The sequence below is a fragment of the Hibiscus syriacus genome, unplaced genomic scaffold (genome assembly GCF_006381635.1).
Source record: "Hibiscus syriacus cultivar Baekdansim isolate YM2019G1 unplaced genomic scaffold, ASM638163v2 tig00112159_pilon, whole genome shotgun sequence".
Lineage (NCBI taxonomy): Eukaryota > Viridiplantae > Streptophyta > Magnoliopsida > Malvales > Malvaceae > Hibiscus > Hibiscus syriacus.
The window spans coordinates 329,357-355,312 of NW_024063263.1; the positions used below are offsets into that span (position 1 = coordinate 329,357).

Sequence of the window (25,956 nt, forward strand, 5' to 3'; positions counted from 1 at the left end):
CAAACGAAAATCAATTATGAATTGAGTTTGAATTTAAAACAAACACTTGAAATTTATATTGTTATTATTTTTAGGATTATCTTTAGGATAATTTATTTTACTTTTAATTTTTTTATATCTTTTGTAAAATTCTCTAAACTATATATACCACTTAGAGTAAAGCTAGAGACTGTACTTCTTTCTCTTGAGTTTTATAAAATTCTCTCGGGTTTTTAAATCTCTTTTATTCTCTTTATTTTTTTTTAGTTTTCTTTTGCCTCTTTTTTAAACAATTGCTTAGTATGATTTCGATCATGCTTAGCCAAACTTTTTATTAGTCAATGGCCTAAGCGATGACTCAATTCCTGTTGTAAGAATTGAAAATCACTTAATATCTTCATATAAAGTTCTCAATTCATTACAATCTTGATTTAACAATCAGGCTTTTCTTTAAAGTATTTACACATTCATTTCAAAAAGTCGACGATAGATTGATTGTTTTTTGGATTTACAGTTGGGAGGAAGAATCAGTTGACCATAATTTGACTTCCTAGGAACAAACTTAGCGGCGGTCCGCTAAGGTGAATCAAGATCGGATTTGATTATCGTTTAGACACTATAATCCAAGCACTGGCTTTTCTAGCACTTAAAGCTACGTTGTACTAACGACGGTAGTTGTGGTTAGTTCAAGTAAAAACTGAATTTCGAATACTGACTTTGGAATATTGCTTTACCATAGGGAAGAGTAAGTTACAAGGATCAGGCCTTGTAAATTGTAACTGTCACATATCCAAAGTGAAATATATTTCGATGATCAATGAGAATTGAGGAAAAGTGAAGTCCGATGCTGTTTTAATCCATTTATTTTTTTTAATTTACTTTATTTACTTTCTTTTAATTCTTGAATTTTTACCTCTCGAATTTAAACCCCTTTCCATTTTCTTTATTTTCTTTTCAATATCAAAGCAAATCAAAGTTAGAAGCTCCAAGTCCCTGCGGATCGATCATTCTTTTCTATATTACATTTTATTTAATTTATTTATTTTTTAGAATAATGAATTTTTATTTGACAATTACGACATTTATCACATCAACATTATCGTTTTTTAACGATAGAGTACCAATATGAAACCTAAAACAAATGTTATATGTGATTTTGAAAAAATAAAGTTTAAATACCAAAACACAAAAATAATAATAATTATATACTAAACGTATAATTTACCCAAAAATAACAATGGTTCAGTTTATAGTTCGAAGATTAATTTATTAGGTTTATGGTATAGCACAAGTACCGATCAAGCAATTTAACCAATTCTAAAACGCTTAAGAGGCTTCCAGAAAAAGCAGACATCTCGTCTATCCTCTAGATCCAATCCCAAACCCCAAAACCAAAAATCAAAGCTTCTAAGTTTGTTTTACAATGGCCGATGAAGCAAAAGCGAAAGGCAACGCCGCCTTTTCTTCCGGCGATTTCAACACCGCCGTCAAACACTTCACCGACGCTATAAACCTTTCTCCGACCAACCACGTCCTTTACTCCAACCGCTCCGCCGCTTACGCTTCCCTCCACCAATACGATGTCGCATTATCCGACGCCAAGAAAACCGTCGATCTTAAACCGGACTGGTCCAAAGGTTACAGCAGGCTCGGCGCGGCTCACCTCGGTTTGCACCAATACCAAGAAGCTGTTTCGGCATACAAAAAGGGCCTCGAGATCGATCCTAATAACGAAGCACTGAAATCCGGCTTGGCTGATGCTCAATCGGCGGCAACGGCTTCGGCTTCACGAGCTAGGTCAGCGCAGCCGCCGAACCCATTCGGTGACGCTTTTCAGGGGCCGGAGATGTGGGCAAAATTGACGGCGGATCCGACTACTAGGGCATTTTTACAGCAGCCGGATTTTGTTAAAGCGATGCAGGAGATTCAGAGGAATCCTAGCAAATTGAATGAGCATTTGAAAGATCAGAGAGTTATGCAAGCTTTGGGTGTTTTGTTGAATGTTAAGTTTGCACATGGCGGTGAGGATGACATGGAGGTTCCAGAGGGGGGTACTCCTTCAGCTTCGAAGCCTTCGCAGCCTGCTAAGGAGGAGGCGAAGAAGCCGGAGCCTGTGCCTGAACCGGAACCGATGGAAATCACGGACGAAGAGAAGGAGAGGAAGGAGAAGAAGGAGAAAGCTTTAAAGGAAAAGGAGACTGGAAATGCTGCATACAAAAAGAAAGACTTTGAAACGGCTATTCAACATTACACAAAAGCAATGGAGATTGATGATGAAGATATTTCATATATCACCAATCGAGCTGCTGTTTATTTGGAAATGGGCAAGGTATGGTTATTTACTACTATAAAATTTACCTATTGCTATGAGTTCTATAAAATTGTTGAAATTGTTGGTTGATTAACTATGAAATGATTAATGACTATATATTACTTTAACGGAATGATTTTCAATGTAACTAAGATCGTAAACGAGACGACACAGATCACAAGTTATTCAAGTTTGATTTGACTCGTTTAAAACTTGAATGGAATAGACTCGAGTTCTTAATGAACCAAAGCGAGTTACATGATACATGACTGAAGAGGTGGTTTGCAACCCAGGAAAATAATATATTAACATTTTATATTAAATTAAATTATTAATAATAATAGTATTTATATGTTTTCTTTTTAAAATGCAATATAAAGTTTTCATGTACTAAAGTTCATATTTGAGCTTGAGTTCGAGTTTTAATCAAGCTTGAGTTTGAGTTTTAATCAAGCTTTAGTTTGAACTTAAATCAAGTTAAGTCCGAGAATGTTTCGAATTCAAGTGCTTTTAGCTTGAGTTGAGTTTCAATTTCTGATTTCAAGTTTGATTCGAGCTTGACAAGTTTAAGCTTGCTTGCTTGCGAGTTGAGCTCAGATTTAAACTTTTTCAGTCGAGCTCAGCAATACTTGAGCTTGACTCAGCTCATTTACAGCTCTAACTGTAATAGTGGTTATAAAATTACATCTTGAATGGTTGCTTAACATGATTATAAGCGAGTATTAATTTACTATGACGTGATTATGTATATTGTCATTCATTGCTGAGTGTTTAGAATATATAATATTGGTTTGCAAAAACTAAAATAATTTCTTCTTTCATTGTAATAACTGCTATGAAGTATGAACTTTATAAAAATTTAGATTTGTTGGTTGATTTACATTCATGCTAATATCATTTCAGACTTCAGAGTTTAAAATAATTATGACTACATATTTACTTTTTAACAGATTAATTTCACTTTTGGGTCTCTTCAGCTCTATAAGCTGATTTCCTGTTTTTACAAGCACTCTAATAGTGGTTGAACTTATAAAATCACATCTCGAATGGTATTTTAGCATGATTATAAAGTGTGAATTTATGAAGGTTTTAATATGTTCAGTCGCGGATCCAGAAATATTTTCTAGGGTGGGCACTCATGTATATTAACAACATATTTTTTTGTACGGGGTGGGCACAAATAAAACTTCAGGGTGGACACAATCAGTAGAATAGGTAATTACCCAAAAAAATTTGGATTTGAGGGTGGGCATGCCTTAGTGGATCCGCCACTGATTCTGTCATGTATTGCTAAGTGCGCAGAATGTACAAATCTGCTTAATTATGTTGGTATTGAGCATGAGTCTATACATGAGCAAAACACAGTTTTTGTTCTTCAAAAGAAACATGAGGTGATGATGGATGGGTGAGGAAAGGCCTTGCTCTTCCTTCTGAATAAGGATTTTCCTTCATTTTTTTCTTTCTGGCCAGGAGAGGTTTGAATGTTTTTTTGGCTTTGAAAGATTTCAAGTGCTATCATTATTAATTTATTATGGTCTGGCCCCCGTTATTTCTACTGAACCTAATAAGACAATTATCCCATTTGTTCACTATAGGTTATATGTATATCTAACTTCAATCTCTTTTCTTGTTTTGCGTCCTTGTTGAATGCAGTATGAGGACTGCATTAAGGATTGTGACAAGGCTGTTGAAAGAGGTAGAGAGCTTAGAGCAGATTATAAAATGATAGCAAAAGCTTTGACTAGGAAGGGAACTGCTTTGGTGAAGATGGCTAAAGGCTCAAAAGATTATGAACCGGCTATTGAGACTTTCCAGAAAGCTCTTACAGAGCATCGCAATCCAGACACATTGAAGAAGCTAAATGATGCTGAAAAGGCCAAGAAAGAACTAGAGCAGCAAGAATATTTTGATCCTAAGGTAGCCGATGAGGAGCGTGAGAAAGGTATTCATTATCAGTTTGTGAGTTGCATTTGGTGGTATCTTCATTGTTGTTAATTCTTTTCTCTGCTTTGTGTGTCTTTCTACTGGTATTTCCTGGGTTGCTGCATCTTGCTATCATATTCATTTAAGCTTGGTCCAAGCAACGTTTAATATTCATGTGGGAGTGTGCAAAAGTAGTAGTCCCCCTAACATGTTTATCGGTTGACTTCTTGAATATATTTATACGCAGGGAATGAATGTTTCAAGCAGCAGAAGTATCCAGAGGCTGTGAAGCATTATACAGAGTCATTGAGAAGAAACCCTAAAGATTCGAAGGTGAGAAGTCTTATTCTGTTTTTGCTAGTTTGTTGGTAACAAATGCACCCAAATGGCATCATACAGACTGTTGAAATGCATTTTGGCACTTTCAGGCATACAGCAATAGAGCTGCATGCTACACAAAGTTGGGTGCTCTGCCTGAGGGATTGAAAGATGCTGAGAAGTGCATTGAGCTTGATCCATCATTTTCTAAGGGTTACACAAGAAAGGGAGCTGTTCAGTTCTTCATGAAGGAGTATGACAAAGCTTTAGAAACATACCAGGAAGGGTTGAAACACGACCCAAATAACCAGGAGTTGCTTGATGGTGTTAGAAGGTAGGTGACTTTCTGCTTCAGGTGTGCGGTCCCTTGTTTGTATTTTCAGCAGTGTCATATAACTGTCTGTTTCTCTCAATCATTTTGCAGATGTGTAGAACAGATTAACAAAGCTAGTCGAGGTGATTTGAGCCCTGAAGAGTTGAAGGAAAGACAGGTAAGTATTTCAATTTTCTTTTATCGTTTTTTACACCTACGCATTAAAAGCTGTTTAGGAGACCACACTAATGTTAAATCGGTGTAATGTTGCAGGCCAAGGCCATGCAAGATCCAGAAATTCAAAACATTCTCTCGGATCCAATCATGAGACAGGTAAGGACTGAAAATTCATTGTATTCGGGTTCATTTTTGTTTACATATTTTAGGGATAAATACGAAAACTGAACATGAACTTTGATTCTGTGCACTAATAAAAATAAAAACTTAAATTTTGGCTACATTTTAAAAAACAAATACAATTGGATATATGTAATTATTTGTGTTTGAGAAATATTTGGGATGTGGGCAGGTGCTGGATGATTTCCAGGAGAACCCAAAGGCAGCACAGGAGCACACGAAGAATCCTATGGTGATGAGCAAGATTCAAAAGCTCATCTCTGCCGGTATCGTCCAGATGAGATAAATGTGACACAAAACTCTTTTAACTGATTTCTTTTTGCCCCATTTCAGTAAATCTGTACTTTGTCGTGTGAATTCCAATGGATAGAAGTAGTTCGAGTTGGAAATTCTGGGTCAGTTTTGTTAAATTTTCCAAGCGAGTCAAGCTTGCAACTTTGTTTTGAGCAATTAAAACTATGAAACAATTAAGAAGGAATTTTCATCTTTTGAAAGGAATGTCTCTTATTATATCAATTTGGTTCTACTACAATATTCACGGGAAATCTATCCAGTTTGGTCAACGAGTGGAAGAGATCATTTAACAGCGACGGTGTGTTCTCCGTCGGCAATCGGCGATTCTCTTTTTAACCTTCTCAAACTCCGAAATCCCACAAGGCAACGCGATCCCACCCGATTGATCGAACCCGTATACCCGCTCCGAATCCTTCAATAACTCTCCAAATAGCGGGTGATTTAAGTAAATCACAGGCACTACAACCCTCGTCGTGTCTCTTTCTGATTCGCCCACGTACACGGCAAGATGCCCCTTGGGTACCCAACTCTCCGTCCCCTCCTCACCCAATCGGATATAGCCGGAATCTGAATTCGAATCACAAAGCCAACATCGAAGAAACCGGGTGAAAGAGCGGATTTTGGAAAACGGGTTATAGCTTCCTGTCGTCGTCTGATGTCCCAATGATCCATCACCGAAATTTCTACTCCCGGGTCGGATTATCCATTTGAAAACCTTCACTAGCTTGAAGCCTCTAATTTTCTTCATGGTCTCTTACGGTTGAACGAAAAAAGAACTAAATGGGTAGTGTTGAAATCTGAATTTGAGGAATGGGTTGTCGTTATTGGGGTTTGTTTTCAGGCATGGGCGTGGCAAAGCAAAGAAAGCCTCTGTTTTGAGTTTCTCTTCTACGAGAATTTTGAGTTTACACGGGAGAGGGAGAAATGCTTTATTTATAGGCAAGACTTTTGGAGTTCGTCTGATTGTAGACAAATATCGTTTTTGGACGGTGTCCGAAAGAGGGTCAGACCGTATAAAATAGCATCTACTCGTTAAAATGTGTGTTTCCAACTTTTCATGTAGCAAATGATTTTTGTAATAATAAATTATTGATATTTTTTTAAGATTCTTCAAACACCATAAATAATGAGTATGAACATTTAGTATCAAAATATTAAGAATTATCTCTGAATATATATTATTTTATATTTATCTCATATAAATAAAAATGTGTGTATATATCTTATTACATCATTTTTATAAAATTTCAAATATTTTATTAAATTCATTATATTATATTTTTATAAGGATAATAAGAGTTTATATTTAATATTAAACCACCAAGAAATTTCAATAGTAAAATAGAGTCTTGTTTTCTTTAAAAAAAATTGAGCTCAAGAAGTCGCATCAGTAAGGTATATATACATTGTTAATAATTAAAAATATTATAAGCATATATCATTTTTTAAATGTAAATTATTAAAAATGATGAAGATTTAATATTATTCAAGATTAAAATAAAATTATTTATTAATTATTACTGCCGTATATTTAATAAAAAAAATTCTGCCACATATCACAAATCGGTTTATTTGTTAGTACAAAATCAATGCTCATATTATATTCAAAATTAATTTCAAGTGTTTAGAGAATCTTCCAGTAAAAGTAGACGTTTAACGTTTCTAATGTTATACTTTTAGGTTCTTATACCATGACAAACCATTAAAAATCGTTAAATGACACATGTCGCTCTCATTCTATTTTATTTTTTCTAAAATACTCTTACAAAAAATTCAAAATGTTTTTGAAATTACAAAAAGACAAAATTCCAAAATTTCTCATTCCAACCCCTATTACCAACCTCTACCCGCCGCTTCCCATCTCCTCCACCGCATCATTCCCCTGTCCAAAAATAAGAAAATAATCAAATAATTTTGAGATTAGGGATTTATAGACTTAGAGGGATTGAGACGATGACAAGAGGGATGACCGGCAATGGAGGTCCGTCGATGGTGAAGGCACGCGATGATAGCCTTTAACGGGTGATATGGGGTTGCAATGAAGGATTTTAGTTTTTATTTTTTATTTTTTAATTTAAAAATTTTTGGGTTTTTCTAAAATTTTTAATAATGTTCTTAATTTTTTTATAAAACATAAAAAACTTCAAAAAAAAAAGTGTTATGTGTCACTTAACGGCCAAATTTAACTATTGTTATAATCAATGCACCTAAAGTGTAATGTTAAAATCGTTAGAGACCTATTTTTAACGAATAATTCTTTAGGCATCTAAAGTTAACTTTGATTATAGTCTGGATACTTAGTTTTACATCAAGCCTAAACTAATAAAATTTTAAACTATATACGCTTAATTAAGTGTAAAAAAAATTTGGGGGGGGGGGGTTCTGAAAAATTCAAGGGCTTAAGACAAAATTAAAAAATACAAATAAATTTATACACATTGTAACGTAATTATAGGGTAAAATTAAGAAATGTGTTTTGGGCACATTGAAAATGTGGAGTCAAGGAATAAAGGACCACGTGTAAAAATTGGTAAGAATCTTTGGAGGTCGATATCTCAAGAGAACCACACGTTCTTTGTAGTATGTAAGTTTGCTTATTGCCGAATTTATTCTTTTCAAAATACCAAATTTGAGACCACCTATATTTAAAAATTATTTTAACACGATAAACTTAGTTTGATCATTTATTTCTTTAAAAAAATATTGAATTTATCATTTAAAAAATATTTTTATGCCTTTAAAAAGAATTTTTACTTCTACAAGCTTTTTTAAATTTTTATTTTATAAAAAAAATTTTCTGAATTTTTTTTGAAAAGGAACTATTTGCACATTTTCTTTAAGTTGACAAATGACTACCAAGTTATTATTCGACCTGGATATAAACGTAAAATTCAACTTCGATTTAAAATAATAATAATAATAATAATAATAATCAAATAACTCATTTCAAAAAACCTAATAGCTGAATTCTATTTACTCAAAATTGATTTTTTTTTTCTATTTTCAAGTTTAATCAAAGTTTTGCTACCCCTACTAGCCTACATGGTGATGGGTTGTATCAATCCGACATTTCTTTTTTTTTTATGTTGTGGTTAAAATTGATCCAATAAGCTAGTCGGGTAAAATTTAACCCATTAGGTCATCTTCAAAATTATTTTGAAATCTAACAGTAGAGAGAAAAATCATCACATCGATGTAACGAGTTCTAATAAAATATAATTTTTATTAAAATTTTATTACATCAGGGTGAAAAGCTTGAATAATAAATTATTATTTTTATTAAAATTCATCACGTCGACGTGACAAATTTTTCATGTACTATAACAATTGTTGTAGATCCCTAAATAATTTGCTTACTGCTGTATTGGGCTAAATAATTAGTCCGCCTATGATATTGGGCCAATTTTGCCCTATGTTGTGCTATCATGGCCTAACACGTGAAATTGGACCAATTTTGCCCTATATTGTGCTATCATGGCCTAACACGTGAAATTGGGCCAATTTTGCCCTATGTTATGCTATCATGGCCTAACACGTGAAATGGCCCATGAGCCATAATGGATTGGTCATAGCATGCTCTCTCTCTCTCTCTAGAATGAACACGTAGATGTATGTAGTATATTCATACATGAACACGTAGATGTATGTTAGAGTGTATGCATGCATGCATGAACACGTAGATGTAAGTTAGAGTGTATACATAAATGAACACGTAGATGTATGTTAAAGTGTATGCATGCCTGAGGGAACTTAAAGCAAAGTGTGGAAACAAACTGATATAGAACTGACCAAGAAAATAATAGCAACGGATCAGACCAAAACAACCCAAGATTCATATCAACAATACTATAATTGCACACCTAATACAAACACAAACCTTACATGTGAAGCACCAACCACACGAAAAGAAAGGTACCTAGCGGGAAATGAGAAATTGTGTCGAGGCAATCATCACCATCGCAAAGCACAGTTTCGATCTGATCGATGTATCCAATGAGGATACATCTTGCGGCCTGAAAAAGAAATCGGGTAGAACCATCACCTGTCATCGTCAATTCTTTTTAAAGCTAACTTGAAGAAGAGAGCTTTTTCAGAATACGAAGAACTTGATTTGCTTACTTTTGTAATTTGCTGAGAGCCGCATAAGAGGGCATTGTCGGGCATAGGGAACTCGGTTTGTTAGTAGCTTCGGGGTTGACAACCCTGGCATACGTTTCCTCACCAAGATACCATGAGTTGAGATTTTCAGTTCTAATGTTCCAGACTCCAACATTGTCGAGCGATATCAAGATTGCGGTTCAAGCACCGGGATAAACCTACAAAGACCGAGACACGAGGGATCTCAGAACAAGGTTTGATGCTTAATGCATGAATATCACCACAAGCTGTGATAAACATAGTCGTATGTAAACAACACTGGGAATTAAAACTACCCAAAAAAAAACCGAACTTGCATATCAGAGTCTAAACAGTGTTCTTTACTAGAAATATAGTGATGTGTGCCCCTGCTATTCTCCGACCACTCACCGTAATCCATTCTGCAACAACATAATGATGAGTTAGTGTTGAAAATCATAGTGCATAAAGATATGTTAAACACATGGAGATGTGTTCGGGAAAACAGATTCCTACCCGACAACGAAAAACGCATATCTGCTCATGTGATAGGTATGCATCTTGGTGTCATTGTTCTGTAGGATGCCTTCCTAAAATCCCCTATATGTTCGTTAATAATGGATGTTCCGATTTTAGGTGACCCTGTAATTGGTCTATTGGGAAAGTCTAGCTTGATTTTAGGTGATCCTGTAAGTGGTCTATTGGGAATGTCTAGCTTATATATTCCCTTAAGCTTAAACTGGTCTGCAAGCCGGATCGGTGTAGCAGGATTGACAAAGGATATCCCGCTGGGTGTTGCTCGTCTTTTCCCGTCGATAGTCTCTGGTGGCTTGTTTCTCAAAACATAAATTTCAGTCACATTGATTGAACCGTATCTAAACGATCCCCGTGGGTTCGGGCGAGCACAACTGGCGGATAAATTCCATCTGCATAATTTAAGCACACAAAGTAAGAATACATAACCAAGTAAAGAATAAAGATAATTCGCTTTTAACAAGATACCAACCTGATAGATCTAGCTTAGTTCATTGAAAAGGTTTTGTCGCATTCATCCTGCGGTGGGTCGGGGAGGAGACCAGCTGCCTTTCCATTCGAATTAGATTAACGCAAAAATGGCAACACCTGTAACTCCTTTCCACTGTGATTCATTCACAAACCTCGCACTTGCAACGGTGTAGCAATCGCTACTAGCATTCTGATCCGTGGTAAGCAGAAACGAATAAGACGTAAGCAGAAATAAATAAGACTGTCCTACATGTATGTCTAAGCTAGTGTAGTTCAGTTGCACCTTATATGATCCCTCAGTCCCCGCAAGAAGTAAATTATGGCTCTGAATCCTGAAATTCAAGGAGGTCGATATTCCCACATTGTGAACTCAAAGGCGATGAGTTTTCCCTGCCAATGTGTAAAATTTGAGGGTCAATGTATCTTTAACTTGCCACCAAATAATAAGTATCAACACTCCATTTTAGTCTCTAAAACAAGCAATGGAACTAACATATTTAGAAATGAGTAGCAGCCATAAGTAAACAATGCCTTGCATGAGACAATCACCTGGTTGGACGTTAATCGTTTCATAATCGATCCCATCAGGTACAAGAGAATCATTATATCGATAAGGTCCTTTGCCATTAATAAGAACACCATCCGGCATCCCTTAGATCATTTCCAGTATCAAGCGCCTTTCTCAAAGCCTACAATCCAAAAGATATCCTCATTAGACACATCAACATTATATCCTACACCCCCAAATCTTAAATCAAACACATATATACGATGATAACATTATACGAACTGTATGATTCCGTGTGTACCAATCACACGATCAAAATGGTAATATCCCCAACAGGGGTGTCATAAGGAATAGGAATAATCTCTCTATTGTTGATAATAAAGCAACCAAAGCCGTCAGCCGCCCTCTAGAAATGCAGCGACAGGAAATAGAAGAAACTCCCAACTCAGAGCCGTGACTAGGTTTTCGGAGGTCTTGTACAAAGGGCCCTTATTTTCTAGATATATTCGATTTCGGGATAATAATAGTGGTGTTTTTTTTGACAAACGCCGCAATAGGTACATCTATAGTGATGTTTTTCCAATAAAATCGCAACAATAGTGATTTTTTTTTAAATGCCACTGTAGATATACTTTTTTTTTTGCCCACAATTTTTGGGGGCCTGCGCCGGCTCAGTCACCCCCCTGTCCCAACTTGGTCCTTAACTTGGAACTGATAAGTCCAATTCCACTTCGGAGGGATCGGACAATTAGTACCGAGCAGACCATCTTGCCACGAACTACGCCTCTGTTGAATCCCGGACCTAAAACAAAATGCCAAAACATTCAACCAATCAATCCATCTTTGCATCTTGACATCACTCTAACACACACAGACTGCAAAAACAAAGTAAGATCCTACCAATGCATGAGCAAACTATCGCCCAATTTGTTCCGAACGTTGACGACGATGATGTAGTTAGTAGTAGAATTGATAGTGGGGCCTGCAAACTTGTTATTTATGGCAATAATCTACAAAGTAACACACGATAAAGCAAAAATTAATACAGTTCTGATAGATCCACAACATACCCTAAAACCTCAAATAACCAACATTACCCTAAACCTCAAATAACCAACATTACCCTAAACCTCACTTAACTAAACAAAGTTCAAGTAAAAAAGGAGAAACATTTTCTCTCTTTTTTGTTAGATCTGGAGCTAAAAGATGAAGCTTTAAGCTGTTTAAAGGCAAACCATTTCTCAACCAAGAAACTTGAGCAAAACCACATGAATTTTTTTTACTGAAAACAGTAGGGAAAAGAGAGGAGAGACCTGTTGGGGGACACCCAAAGGGGAGGCAGTGATGTAAGAGACCTCAAAATCATAGGTGACAAAGGGATCCTCAGCAAAACATAAGCTTGAAAACAGAGCAAAGTGGAGAAGAAACAAACCCCAGAACCTACTCAAAGCCATGTTTCTAAAAAATAAGATTCTCCTTTTTTGGGTTTTTTTTTTGTCTTGAAAAAAATCTTTGTTCAAAAGGTAAAAACTTTGCTGGGTTTTACATTATCTGGTAGGCAAAAGAGTAAAAGGAGAAGAAGGAAGCAGAGGGTGTAATCTAAAGATAGAAACTCTGAGCAAGAGACAGCAAAACAATGGAGTTTTTATCCAAAAATCGCCTAATATTAAATAAATTCCTGTCAGACATTCTTTCATCAAATTTTTTTTGATCTAACACAATTTTCAAGGAGAGAGAAGAAAAGTTGTGTTTGGTGAAGCATGTTTATGTTTATGTGGTCCTAAAACGTAATTAGTAGGAACTGCCTACGTTGATTCAGCACCTAATCGCACCGCCACGTGGAAGGTGTGTTTGGTGGGGCGCGTTTTACCGGGATTCCGAAAGGCACATCTCTTGGAGCTTGCCTTTCTCATCTTTCCCGCCGTTGTTTTCTGCCTCTTCCCCCTTCCCTCCTCTATATAAAACCCATTTGCACTTCACACAAACCACACCCAAATTTCTTATTCCTATTTATTACTTTATAATCTTTTAAGGTATGTTATTATTTTTTTATTCAATAAATTTATTATTATTTCATTACTTTTTTTTATTTGATATTAATTGTAAATTTATTTAGTAGATATTTATTATTTGCAGTTAAAAAATTGGAAGGCGGGATGTTGTGATTAGATACTAATCATATTTCGAGTCATTTTACTAATACATTAAGAATATGAAATTATATATTTTAAAAAAATTAATATTAGAAAATCGTTCATATATTATTTAAATTGTTAGAATTTATTTAAATAATTTTTGAAATATTAGATAAAATTTTTAATGGTTATAATTTATTTATTAGGAAACTGATCAGATATTTGAAGTTTTTTATTCATAACAATAAGATGAAAACACTAAGACTATGCAGTGTTGCATTTTTGTTTAGAGAAATGTGACGGGCCACAAAATATAGTAAAACTTCTATTGTGACTGTCTCATGCTTCTCCAGTTATGGGTATGGTATCACATGCCTTTTTTTATGTCCGATCATGAATCAATCATTTGTCTTTTTGTTAATATCAATGTAATTTCTATACTAAATTTATTTTTAAATAATATTTTTGATTATTATAGAATGACATATATGTATATTTTTATATTAAATAGGTGGTTAACAAATAAAAAAAATCATCGAAATATCCCACAAGAATTATAAGATATTTTATTACTCATTGACTAGAAAGCTGGTGTAGAGGTAGTTTTTAAATTTTAATTTTCCATTTAATTATTTTTATATAATTTGAATCTTATTTTAATTTTTGATAAGAAATATATATTTTTGTTTGGTTCAAATAGTTACCCTATTTAAACAACTGAATGAGGGCTTAAGTCGATTTTTTTATTTTCTTGATTTTGTCCTCAACCCTAACAACCACCAACTTTGCTTAATGTTGCAAATAGTCATGGATCCACTTGCGACCGCATTTAATTCTCTACTTTTACAAATTTATAATGAATTTGTGTAACCACTTTGATAGTTAAAAAGGATTGATATTCTTTAGGAGGTTTTGAATTTAAGTAGTTGTATTATAGGATATGTATTATATTATATGATATGTATTGTTAATAATTAAAAAATATTAACATATATTATATTGTAATTATCTCAGATTATTTTAAAAAATTATTTATTATTATAATGTATTTCGAACTTAATCTAATTATTAAACCCATAAACAAATCTTAATGATTCTTGGAGTTTGATAAATTAAAGAACTGCAAGATTATGTTTGTAACCGTCTTATAATTATTCTTAGATATATATAAAATGATTATAGTAATAATCAGGGTTTCAAATTACGGTCCGAAAACATAATTTCATCCGCGAAATAGTAGTTTCACCTCCGTTCGAGTCACCCGCTACACCCGCAATAGCGCCTGCGACGGCCACAATCGCGGTAAACCTAAAAGGACAGAAAATGCGACCGCGATTTGAAACTCTGGTAAATTAATTCTACTTTCTTCGAATTAGATCAAAATTTAGATAATTCGACTATCACTGGTACTTGTATCCGAAACAGAACCAAATACAATCGGCTGCCGAACATGATCAAATCCGATGAAAAACATGAGGTAACTGCTGGATTCTATATCATAAGAGAAAAAAAGAAGATACACGAGCCGGAAAGATGGCTCCGGACAACGGCCGACGATGTTTGCAGTTGCAATTGTTGGTTTTCGTCTTCCTCTCGAAATGTTGCATAGATTTGTTAAAGAGAGTGGATTAATGGATAAGGCTGAATGAAAGCAGAGTTCATCTGCCAAATCTTAACCGAAGCGTTTACATCGATCCCCGTTGCGTTGTTGAACAACACCACCTTAGCAGCTCCGTAGATTGCTTCCGTCGGATAAACCCGAGATGTAATCACTGTTCTTCCACCTTGACCATAGCTCTCGATTATTGAATGATCCACCTGAAACCAAAAAAACAAACATGTTCATGCTTATTTACTGCCACCAAATCGAGTTTTGCGAACTCACCAATATTCGGAGGGATAAATTTTCGCCTTCGAGAACTGGAACCGAGCTCCCGTAAATGCGCTTGTCGACATCGGATGCTTTAGATGATCTGGGGACGATGGAATTATCGTTGCAGTAATCATAAAACCGACATGGAAGATACGAAAATAGCTCGAACATACCGAGATTGATCACTGCAAAAGAATGTGTTGAGATTGCCTTCGGGTCCTTTGGCAATGTAGAAATAAACGGGAGTTTGCTCGCTGCGGCTCTCATCCGCAAGCACCAATAGTCCAAATGGTCCCAATGCCCCACGTTCAGCAGCTCCACCACTTGTTTTGCAATCGAATGATGCGTCCGACGAGGCGATTACTTTCTCGAGAACCTCGTTATCGAGCTTGAACTCGGCTTCGATGTCCAACTGTGTTGCTGAATCAACATCTAGGGGAATAACCAATCCTGCCTGGATTGTCACTTGGTTAAATTCTTTGCATTTTAGCCTTAAACTATCTGTTTCTTCCACCGGCCATTGGAGCAGATGAGTTCCGGTCTTTTCGTCGAACAAAATCATCCTCGGAATACTCTGTTAAAGTAAAAAATGCATCACAAATCCGGGATTTAAATTGATGTTTGTGATCAAATAAAACAGAGAAAGTTACCTGAACCGATGCCCATCCTTTTTTAACATCGGCAGCTTCGCTATCGGATTCGCCGATCCAACCCCACAACACTCTTCTCTTCTTGTTTGGATCGTAGAAACTCTTGGCAGCATAGAATATCCCATAATCATACCTTAATCCGACGCCAACATCGATTTCGGGTCGGTCCGGAATCCATGTACCATTCTTATCATTATAAGTTCCAATGGCATAGTAATCATGTCTGTTATCATCCAAGCTCGCTTTCACCACGTGCTTAACTCCATGTCCCGAGCCATTTTTTCCAGTTTTCGAAACGGGGAAGAAATCGACACATTCCCACATTCCAGTACCAGGCACAGCATGAAGTAACCCATCTAATATCTCATAGTTTATGAAGTCCTCTGTGTCATACACCAAAGCTATGCCGGTTTTATTAATCTTGGACCCTATGCTAATCCGCCATTTGCCTTCCGAGGTTAACCAGGCGGTGGTCGGATCACGGAAATCGTCGGGACCAATACCCGGTGGAGGGACCAAAACAGGGTTGTGAGGGTACTTGACCCAATGAACGAGGAGTGGGTCGGACTGGTTGGCCGGATAAGCTAGGTTTTGAACTTGAACGCCCTCGATAGTGGATCCTGTATAAAGCATGACGATCTTACCGTCATGTAGGACGGTGGCGGAACCGGTCCAGACGCCATTTTTGTCGTACCACTGGTCGGCAACCATGGCTAATGGGAGGTGAAGCCAGTTGATCAAATCCTTGGATACCGCATGGCCCCAAACTATGTCGCCCCATACGGCAGCATTGGGGTTGTATTGATAGAAGAAATGATACCATCCTTTGTAGAACAATGGACCTGTTTTGTTTACCAATCATATGTCCATATAACGATTGAATTAGACAAATATATTTGAATAAAAAAAATCATTTGTTATTTTTAATCAATAATATTTAATATCACTCATTATATTTTATATTTTAATGTGATAGATATCAACTGAAAATATAAATGGTGGGCCCAGATTATTAAATCAAAATTTAATTACTTATTGGGTCGGATCCAGTTTTGACTTCTCTCTCAATTCATTGTCTAATCAATCATATTACTGTCACTAATTAATCAATTACTGGCAGAAAGTTCTTTTTGCATTAGAAAATGGCTGCTACCTGAAAAAATATTTAATCATTTAGTATTTAAACGTTCAAAATTTTTTTTATAATCATACTTAAAGTTTAGTTTTTATTTTATTTTATAAATTTTTAAAAATTAAAAGTTTAGGTACTAAACGTATTATATTTTAAGCGGTGGGTAATAAAATGAAAACTAAATTTTAAATATGATTTTGAAAAAATTAAAAGTTTAAGTGGTTACGATTTTGAAGTTTAGGTTCTAAATTTTACGTTATGATTTTGAAGGTAAGTCCAAAAACACGGTAGAATTGGTCGATCTCGAATCACTCAATCATTCTCATAGGCATGACGAGTTTTGAACTCAACTATTGTTCCAAGATTCAGTCTTCGTAGCAGGTTAAACGAATTGGGTAGTTCGTTCTAAGATGAATCCCACTCACCGTGTATTTTTATAATGGTATTTTGTTTTGCCTTATATGATTTTTTGTAGGAGATGGTGTACACATATTGATATTGTATTGCAGAAATCAACATTGAAGTAGCTATGTGAGAGCTTGCTTTGACCATAGGCATGATGGCTTGGCAAATCACATTGGAGTCCAAGTTTCGATGGTTCTGGTTGATCCCTCGTGTACAATATGTATGAGGACTGTTGTATTTTGTTAGTTCTCATATGTCATTCTTCACGTTCCTCTTTGAAACAAGAAATATCTAGTTGCAGTCGTTATCACGTTCGACATAATAACAAACATATGTTTCGGTGGTAGATCGATCGACTCTAGAGTGAACTGAACGAATATTGTAATTATTAATTTCCATTATTATTTTATCTTTATATGTGAACTTCATTCCACGATATGAATCACCATCGTTGACTGATAAATACCTTCTATAGTCTTCAACATAAGGCATATTCGAAAATTTTGGCCCGTACATCACGTCATAGTCAGCTTCAGACATATGTACTGGAGGTTCGTATTGAAACATATTTATGGGAACTTCATCCGTACCATCACCAAAGTCCATGTTAAATTGCGTTGATTTGGGTTCAACGAATAATCCAGTCTAGTATCATCCGCTCCTGGCTCATAAAGTAGTTCTTTAGGTGGATATGAGGGTTCCTTTGTAACTCTGAAGTTTAGGTCGAACAAGTTTGTAGATGAATGCCTTAATCTAGAACTTGAAGGGATGTCGCCATATGGGTTATAAAATGAGTCTTGCGTTGAAGACGTATCCATATTGAGGTAGAAGAAGCTAGCAGATGAATGTCTCCCCTTGGAACTGGAAGGCATCTCCATATTGAAGTCAAAGAAGTTGGCAGATGAATGTCTCCCTATTAAACTTAATGGAATGATACCAGGAGGTGGATTTACCATTATGATGTGAAAATCATTACAGATTATTTGAGTTGGACTGTCAACTTTATGAACTGTTTGAGGCAAACCATAGTGTGAGAATGATGACATACCACAAACTGCATGAACGTCAATTAATGTGACATATATTTATGTAATAAAGTTTGAATTTTGATTGGAAGTATCAACCATCATAGCAACATCTTCATCGTTGGAGAGGTCGAATGCTATATATATTAAAGGAAAAATTTCAGTCATAAACCTGTAATGAAGTTTAGACAATCTTATAGTATTTCCAACACGAGTCTTCCTTGATATTTTTGTTACTAATTCCTCAATAGTGATGTTTCTCTTGAAGGTAATGAGGATATAATGATCTGATCGGAAATTAACCTCAAATCCATCTTCCTAGTTCTCTCCATTATAATAAACAACAACTGAAATAAGAGCCATTTTAAGAATTTGAAAGTTTGAAAGTTTTAGAGTTTGATATTTTCAGAGTTTCAGAGTTAGAGAATTTAAGAGTTTAAGAGATTAAGAGTCATGCAACTATTATCGTCAATTATGTTTGATGGGATGAGACATTATGACATGGCAGAGACTCTCTGCTAAAAAGGGAAAGCGTTTCCCTAAGAATGAGTCTCTCAAACAATTATGTGAATTGAGATTTTTATATGTCGGTAGTCGGGGAATTGTTCCCATCAACGTTATATATTTGATGGGATGTGATATTATAACATGACAAATATTCTCTGGAAAAGGGGAAAACGCTTTCCCTACAACTAGCCTTTCCTTTTTTTTCAATTTTTTTTTCATTTCTTAGTCAATTAATTGAAGTTTGATTTTTCTGCATTTGGGTGTGGTTTGTATGAAAAATTATTTTTTATAAAGATGAGAAAGGAGCGCCCTAGGGGATGTGCCTTCCAGAATTCTAGTAAAGCCCCACCAAACGCATCTTCCATGTGGAGGTGCTGAATAAGTGTTGACTCGGCGTAGGCGTTTCTCACCAAACGTGCCTTAGGACCACCCAAGCATAGGCAGGTTTCACCAAATGTGTCTTATATTCTCTCCCCTCAAAAGTGTGTTAAATCGAGAATATTTGATTAAAGGGTGTCTAAGAGGAATTTATTTAATATTAGAGTGATTTTTGGGTAAAAATGCCCAAAACATTTTGTGCTTTATGAGTTGGATTTTTTTTATTTTAATTTAAAAAATCTCTTTTGTTATGATTCAAAAGCATTAGATTTGTCGCACCGCTAGGCATCATTTAATACAACTAAAAATAGAAGAGAGAGAAGGTTTTGGAGCATAAAGACAGGAATGGTCAAAATACCTGAACTTGATGGGTTTTGATCCGACTCGATTTTATAAGGGTAGTTTTTTTTTTGAAATTTTGGGGTTCACGACGGGATGAGATCAGGTTTAAGGTGAAAAAAATCACCAACCTGACCTGACCTTGTTATATATATATATATATATATATTTAAGATTTAAAATATTTTTATTTTTATAATGTTTAAAATATATTATTTAATTATTTTAAAATATTAATATATTCAGATCGGATAGGACTACCACATCAGCATCGTGAACTAACACGCTAGTATTGTAACGGTCAACAACAAAAATAATTGGTCAAATGATCAAATTGAGTTTATTTTCTGAGTTGAAGGGTCACATTGAGAGAAAAAATAATACAAGGATCTCTTATACTTTTTGCCATTTTTTTTGTCTTTTATTAACTGTATAATGTAGTGCCCATTCTTGTGTATCTTTCATATCTTTTAAATTTTGTCCATTTGCTTGTCAGTCTATGTTCAAAACTTAAATTTTAGAAAGTGTATTATTCTTTACTACTATACTTAACATTTATTGGTTTTCATTTTTTTCATTTCCTCTCAACCTTGACTATCTTTTATCAATTGGATTCTATTTATCATAATTTGTCATATTCAAATCTAACAGAAGTTTATTATTAATGTTATTGATTTGAATTTAATTTTTAAATCAGATGAGTAGAGGGATTAAATTTCATGAACTAAAGACTAGGGAGAGACTAAATTGTAAACATTTGAAACATACAGGGAGTGGATGCAGAATTAAACGTTTAATAACAAAGCTTATGTGTTATTGAACTTGTTTAGAAAGTTTCCGTACCATAAGGATTGGTTGGCACATGATACCATGTGAACATTAAACTAGGTAATGTAGTCATCGTATTATTTTTTTTATTATAATTAATTTTTATAATGATACAAAATTTACAGTGTTTAATTTTCTTTTTGCCTTAAGGTGACACATGTCACCCTATAATTGATGGAAAGTATATTGAATTAAATTTTATTTTCACCATAGGGTAACACATGTTATCTTATGATTGGTAGAAATTATATTGAAATTAAAATAAATTTAATCTCCAGTTAGATTATGACACATGACTCAATTTAATTTGATGATTAAATTTATTTTATTTTATTAAAACTAGGATCAAATTAATAGAATATGTAAGTAATAGTGATCAGATGTGTAATTATATCAAATTTTCAACTGCCACGTTACCACATCCGTTAAATGGTAACGGATAATGGTTTGATTGGATAATTAAATAGTTAATTGGTCTGATTGATAAAATTAAAAAGTTGGTAGTAAAAACAAAAGGGCTAAATAGTTAGATGGTCAATAATATAGTATACTCTAAAATTAATATATTAGGCAAAAAATCATCAAAGTCCATGTATTTAAAAAAAATCAATATAGTCATCGTATTATTTTTTTTATTGCAGACCTCAAACTTAGAAAAATAAGTCTAATGTAGTTTTTTTACCAATATTTTTATCGTTTACCATTTCGGTATTGACATGACAGTTTACAATGTTGATATGACAGTCTACGGTGTTGACATGACAGTCCACGGTGATTGATAACTTGACGGATAACATGATAGATAGATTAAATTAGTAGCTTAAACATGTCAGATGGACTACCACACCAGTACTGTGGACCGTCATGTCAATACTGTAAATGTCAAACAACGGAAAACGTTGGCCAAATGGCTAATTTGAATTTGTGACCTATTAAAAAAAATAATACAATGATCGCATTAGTTTTTCAAAAGTACAAAGATCTTTGATGCCATTTTGCTATATTTTTCAACCACCACAAGGAGTGTATTCGATTCGATTCATTTTTTCATTAAAATATAAACAAATCGCCTTTGGTCTATTTTTGAAAATGAGAACCGAAACCGAATGGTAAAAACCATGGTTTTCGGTTCGAATCGACAATTTTTTACTGTTCACTATTTTTAAACTCAACCTCCAAAAAAAATTTAAAGCTTAAATCGAGTGTAAATATATAAATTTAATATTTATAAAAATATTATTAGTTTTAATATTTATTTATTTAAATTTATCTCATAATAAATTCAAAATGAATGTGTTTTGGATACTTATTTTGTTTTATGTTTTTTTAATTTTGTTCAAATAATTTCCATATGAAAAACCGAAATCGAACCGAATTGAATATTTATTTTTTTTAAATCGAACCGAAACCAAACCACAAATTAAAAAAACCTAAACCGAGCCAAATCCAATAATCTAGTTTAAATCGATTTTTTTTTCTGGATTTTGTTCCTCAACCCTAACAACCACCAACTTTGCTTAATGTTGCAAATAGTCATGGATCCACTTGCGACCGCATTTAATTCTCTACTTTTACAAATTTATAATGAATTTGTGTAACCACTTTGATAGTTAAAAGGATTGATATTCTTTAGGAGGTTTTGAATTTAAGTAGTTGTATTATAGGATATGTATTATATTATATGATATGTATTGTTAATAATTAAAAAATATTAACATATATTATATTGTAATTATCTCAGATTATTTTAAAAAATTATTTATTATTATAATGTATTTCGAACTTAATCTAATTATTAAACCCATAAACAAATCTTAATGATTCTTGGAGTTTGATAAATTAAAGAACTGCAAGATTATGTTTGTAACCGTCTTATAATTATTCTTAGATATATATAAAATGATTATAGTAATAATCAGGGTTTCAAATTACGGTCCGAAAACATAATTTCATCCGCGAAATAGTAGTTTCACCTCCGTTCGAGTCACCCGCTACACTCGCAATAGCGCCTGCGACGGCCACAATCGCGGTAAACCTAAAAGGACAGAAAATGCGACCGCGATTTGAAACTCTGGTAAATTAATTCTACTTTCTTCGAATTAGATCAAAATTTAGATACTTCGACCATCACTGGTACTCGTATCCGAAATAGAACCAAATACAATCGGCTGCCGAACATGATCAAATCCAATGAAAAACATGAGGCAACTACTGGATTCTATATCATAAGAGAAAAAAAAGAAGATACACAAGCCGGAAAGATGGCTCCGGACAACGGCCGACGATGTTTGCAGTTGCAATTGTTGGTTTTCGTCTTCCTCTCGAAATGTTGCATAGATTTGTTAAAGAGAGTGGATTAATGGATAAGGCTGAATGAAAGCAGAGTTCATCTGCCAAATCTTAACCGAAGCGTTTACATCGATCCCCGTTGCGTTGTTGAACAACACCACCTTAGCAGCTCCGTAGATTGCTTCCATCGGATAAACCCGAGATGTAATCACTGTTCTTCCACCTTGACCATAGCTCTCGATTATTGAATGATCCACCTGAAACCAAAAAAACAAACATGTTCATGCTTATTTACTGCCACCAAATCGAGTTTTGCGAACTCACCAATATTCGGAGGGATAAATTTTCGCCTTCGAGAACTGGAACCGAGCTCCCGTAAATGCGCTTGTCGACATCGGATGCTTTAGATGATCTGGGGACGATGGAATTATCGTTACAGTAATCATAAAACCGACATGGAAGATACGAAAATAGCTCGAACATACCGAGATTGATCACTGCAAAAAAATGTGTTGAGATTGCCTTCTGGTCCTTTGGCAATGTAGAAATAAACGGGAGTTTGCTCGCTGCGGCTCTCATCCGCAAGCACCAATAGTCCAAATGGTCCCAATGCCCCACGTTCAGCAGCTCCACCACTTGTTTTGCAGTCGAATGATGCGTCCGACGAGGCGATTACTTTCTCGAGAACCTCGTTATCGAGCTTGAACTCGGCTTCGATGTCCAACTGTGTTGCTGAATCAACATCTAGGGGAATAACCGATCCTGCCTGGATTGTCACTTGGTTAAATTCTTTGCATTTTAGCCTTAAACTATCTGTTTCTTCCACCGGCCATTGGAGCAGATGAGTTCCGGTCTTTTCGTCGAACAAAATCATCCTCGGAATACTCTGTTAAAGTAAAAAATGCATCACAAATCCGGGATTTAAATTGATGTTTGTGATCAAATAAAACAGAGAAAGTTACCTGAACCGATGCCCATCCTTTTTTAACATCGGCAGCTTCGCTATCGGATTCGCCGATCCAACCCCACAACACTCTTCTCTTCTTGTTTGGATCGTAGAAACTCTTGGCAGCATAGAATATCCCATAATCATACCTTAATCCGACGCCAACATCGATTTCGGGTCGGTCCGGAATCCATGTACCATTCTTATCATTATAAGTTCCAATGGCATAGTAATCATGTCTGTTATCATCCAAGCTCGCTTTCACCACGTGCTTAACTCCATGTCCCGAGCCATTTTTTCCAGTTTTCGAAACGGGGAAGAAATCGACACATTCCCACATTCCAGTACCAGGCACAGCATGAAGTAACCCATCTAATATCTCATAGTTTATGAAGTCCTCTGTGTCATACACCAAAGCTATGCCGGTTTTATTAATCTTGGACCCTATGCTAATCCGCCATTTGCCTTCCGAGGTTAACCAGGCGGTGGTCGGATCACGGAAATCGTCGGGACCAATACCCGGTGGAGGGACCAAAACAGGGTTGTGAGGGTACTTGACCCAATGAACGAGGAGTGGGTCGGACTGGTTGGCCGGATAAGCTAGGTTTTGAACTTGAACGCCCTCGATAGTGGATCCTGTATAAAGCATGACGATCTTACCGTCATGTAGGACGGTGGCGGAACCGGTCCAGACGCCATTTTTGTCGTACCACTGGTCGGCAACCATGGCTAATGGGAGGTGAAGCCAGTCGATCAAATCCTTGGATACCGCATGGCCCCAAACTATGTCGCCCCATACGGCAGCATTGGGGTTGTATTGATAGAAGAAATGATACCATCCTTTGTAGAACAATGGACCTGTTTTGTTTACCAATCATATGTCCATATAACGATTGAATTAGACAAATATATTTGAATAAAAAAAATCATTTGTTATTTTTAATCAATAATATTTAATATCACTCATTATATTTTATATTTTAATGTGATAGATATCAACTGAAAATATAAATGGTGGGCCCAGATTATTAAATCAAAATTTAATTACCTATTGGGTCGGATCCAGTTTTGACTTCTCACTCAATTCATTGTCTAATCAATCATATTACTGTCACTAATTAATCAATTACTGGCAGAAAGTTCTTTTTGCATTAGAAAATGGCTGCTACCTGAAAAAATATTTAATCATTTAGTATTTAAACGTTCAATTTTTTTTTTATAATCATAATTAAAGTTTAATTTTTATTTTATTTTAATATTATATTAAAAATTTAACGTTAAATTTTTAAAAATTAAAAGTTTAGGTACTAAACGTATTATATTTTAAGCGGTGGGTAATAAAATGAAAACTAAATTTTAAATATGATTTTGAAAAAATTAAAAGTTTAAGTGGTTAAAAAGAACTAAATAAATAGTTTACCCTTTAAATTATTTCAATATGATAGTTATAGATTCTTATATATTAATAAATTAATTTATATTTTCGTATCTTTGTCGAGTCTAAAAGAGATGAAAATATTAATTTTATATTAGAAAAAAAATTTAAGATTGAAAAAGATGTTATTGTATATTTTATTAGACATTATTTAATAAGATAAATAATAATTTTATGATAAAAGATATCAGAGTGATCATTTAACTGTTTAATTACATGTCGAAATCCAAATAAATGAAGTAAACAATTATAACGATAACCGTATTGAGAATCGTGACGAAAACATCACGAGATTTAAGTGTAATGTTTGAAACATAAATTAATTTACAAAGAGCTTACCATTAGGATCTGTAGCGTAACGAACCGGATTCCCAATTTAAAAGCGCCCAGCCATGCAACAAATAAAATCCAATGAATCGTACGTGAAAATCAGCCTCCTAAAATTAATAGAAAAAAGAGATATCTTCCCTTACCATTCATCCAATTCTTTTCAGGTTGGAAGTGGAAAGCTGTTCTTTGCCATGATAACATGCTGTTGTTCCATGGATATGCCAGCAAATGCCCTCCTAAACGCAGGTTTGATTTCTCCGATACACCGGCACCCGGTCCACGTGAAACCGGCTGCGAAGCTGTAGGCTTGTTGTCAACCGACGACGTCGAAGCCAACGAACCACCTCGGTCTCTATGCACATCAACATAATCATCCGAACCATTGATACTAATAAAAAATGCAGCAAAGAAACCAACCGCAAGCATCCCAACGAAGATGGAAGGCACGACCTTGATGGGTCTCCGACAGGTCACCTGACCAGGACCCGAATCGGACGACTCGTTGGAGCTGGAAACCGGAAGCAGTGGGTTCGAATCCACCATTGGAATGCAATTCTATT

The 25,956-nt window shown here is 34.9% G+C and overlaps 4 protein-coding genes and 1 pseudogene across 4 annotated transcripts; 1 reads left to right on the top strand and 4 right to left on the bottom strand.

The window, feature by feature from the left end:
- Positions 1-1,333: 1,333 nt before the first annotated feature.
- Positions 1,334-5,552, top strand: LOC120175227 (hsp70-Hsp90 organizing protein 3-like). Its single transcript, XM_039181896.1, has 7 exons — positions 1,334-2,308; positions 3,944-4,232; positions 4,461-4,546; positions 4,642-4,865; positions 4,956-5,022; positions 5,118-5,177; positions 5,374-5,552. The coding sequence occupies exons 1-7, from the start codon at positions 1,403-1,405 to the stop codon at positions 5,485-5,487; spliced, it is 1,746 nt and encodes a 581-aa protein (XP_039037827.1). The 5' UTR covers positions 1,334-1,402; the 3' UTR covers positions 5,488-5,552.
- A 142-nt stretch (positions 5,553-5,694) lies between these two features.
- On the bottom strand, positions 5,695-6,384 carry LOC120175228 (auxin-responsive protein SAUR36-like). The gene has a single exon (XM_039181897.1). It carries the CDS (start codon positions 6,241-6,243, stop codon positions 5,782-5,784), a length of 462 nt encoding a protein of 153 aa, XP_039037828.1. The 5' UTR covers positions 6,244-6,384; the 3' UTR covers positions 5,695-5,781.
- Positions 6,385-9,924: 3,540 nt separating this feature from the next.
- On the bottom strand, positions 9,925-12,745 carry LOC120175165 (annotated as a pseudogene).
- A 2,060-nt stretch (positions 12,746-14,805) lies between these two features.
- Positions 14,806-16,522, bottom strand: LOC120175074 (acid beta-fructofuranosidase 2, vacuolar-like). Its single transcript, XM_039181777.1, has 4 exons — positions 15,783-16,522; positions 15,306-15,706; positions 15,145-15,232; positions 14,806-15,077 (listed from the first exon to the last, which is right to left on the bottom strand). The coding sequence occupies exons 1-4, from the start codon at positions 16,491-16,493 to the stop codon at positions 14,874-14,876; spliced, it is 1,404 nt and encodes a 467-aa protein (XP_039037708.1). The 5' UTR covers positions 16,494-16,522; the 3' UTR covers positions 14,806-14,873.
- Positions 16,523-22,589: 6,067 nt separating this feature from the next.
- LOC120175070 (acid beta-fructofuranosidase-like) lies at positions 22,590-25,956 on the bottom strand. The gene is made up of 6 exons (XM_039181772.1): positions 25,540-25,956; positions 25,406-25,414; positions 23,648-24,489; positions 23,171-23,571; positions 23,010-23,097; positions 22,590-22,942 (listed from the first exon to the last, which is right to left on the bottom strand). The coding sequence occupies exons 1-6, from the start codon at positions 25,937-25,939 to the stop codon at positions 22,739-22,741; spliced, it is 1,944 nt and encodes a 647-aa protein (XP_039037703.1). The 5' UTR covers positions 25,940-25,956; the 3' UTR covers positions 22,590-22,738.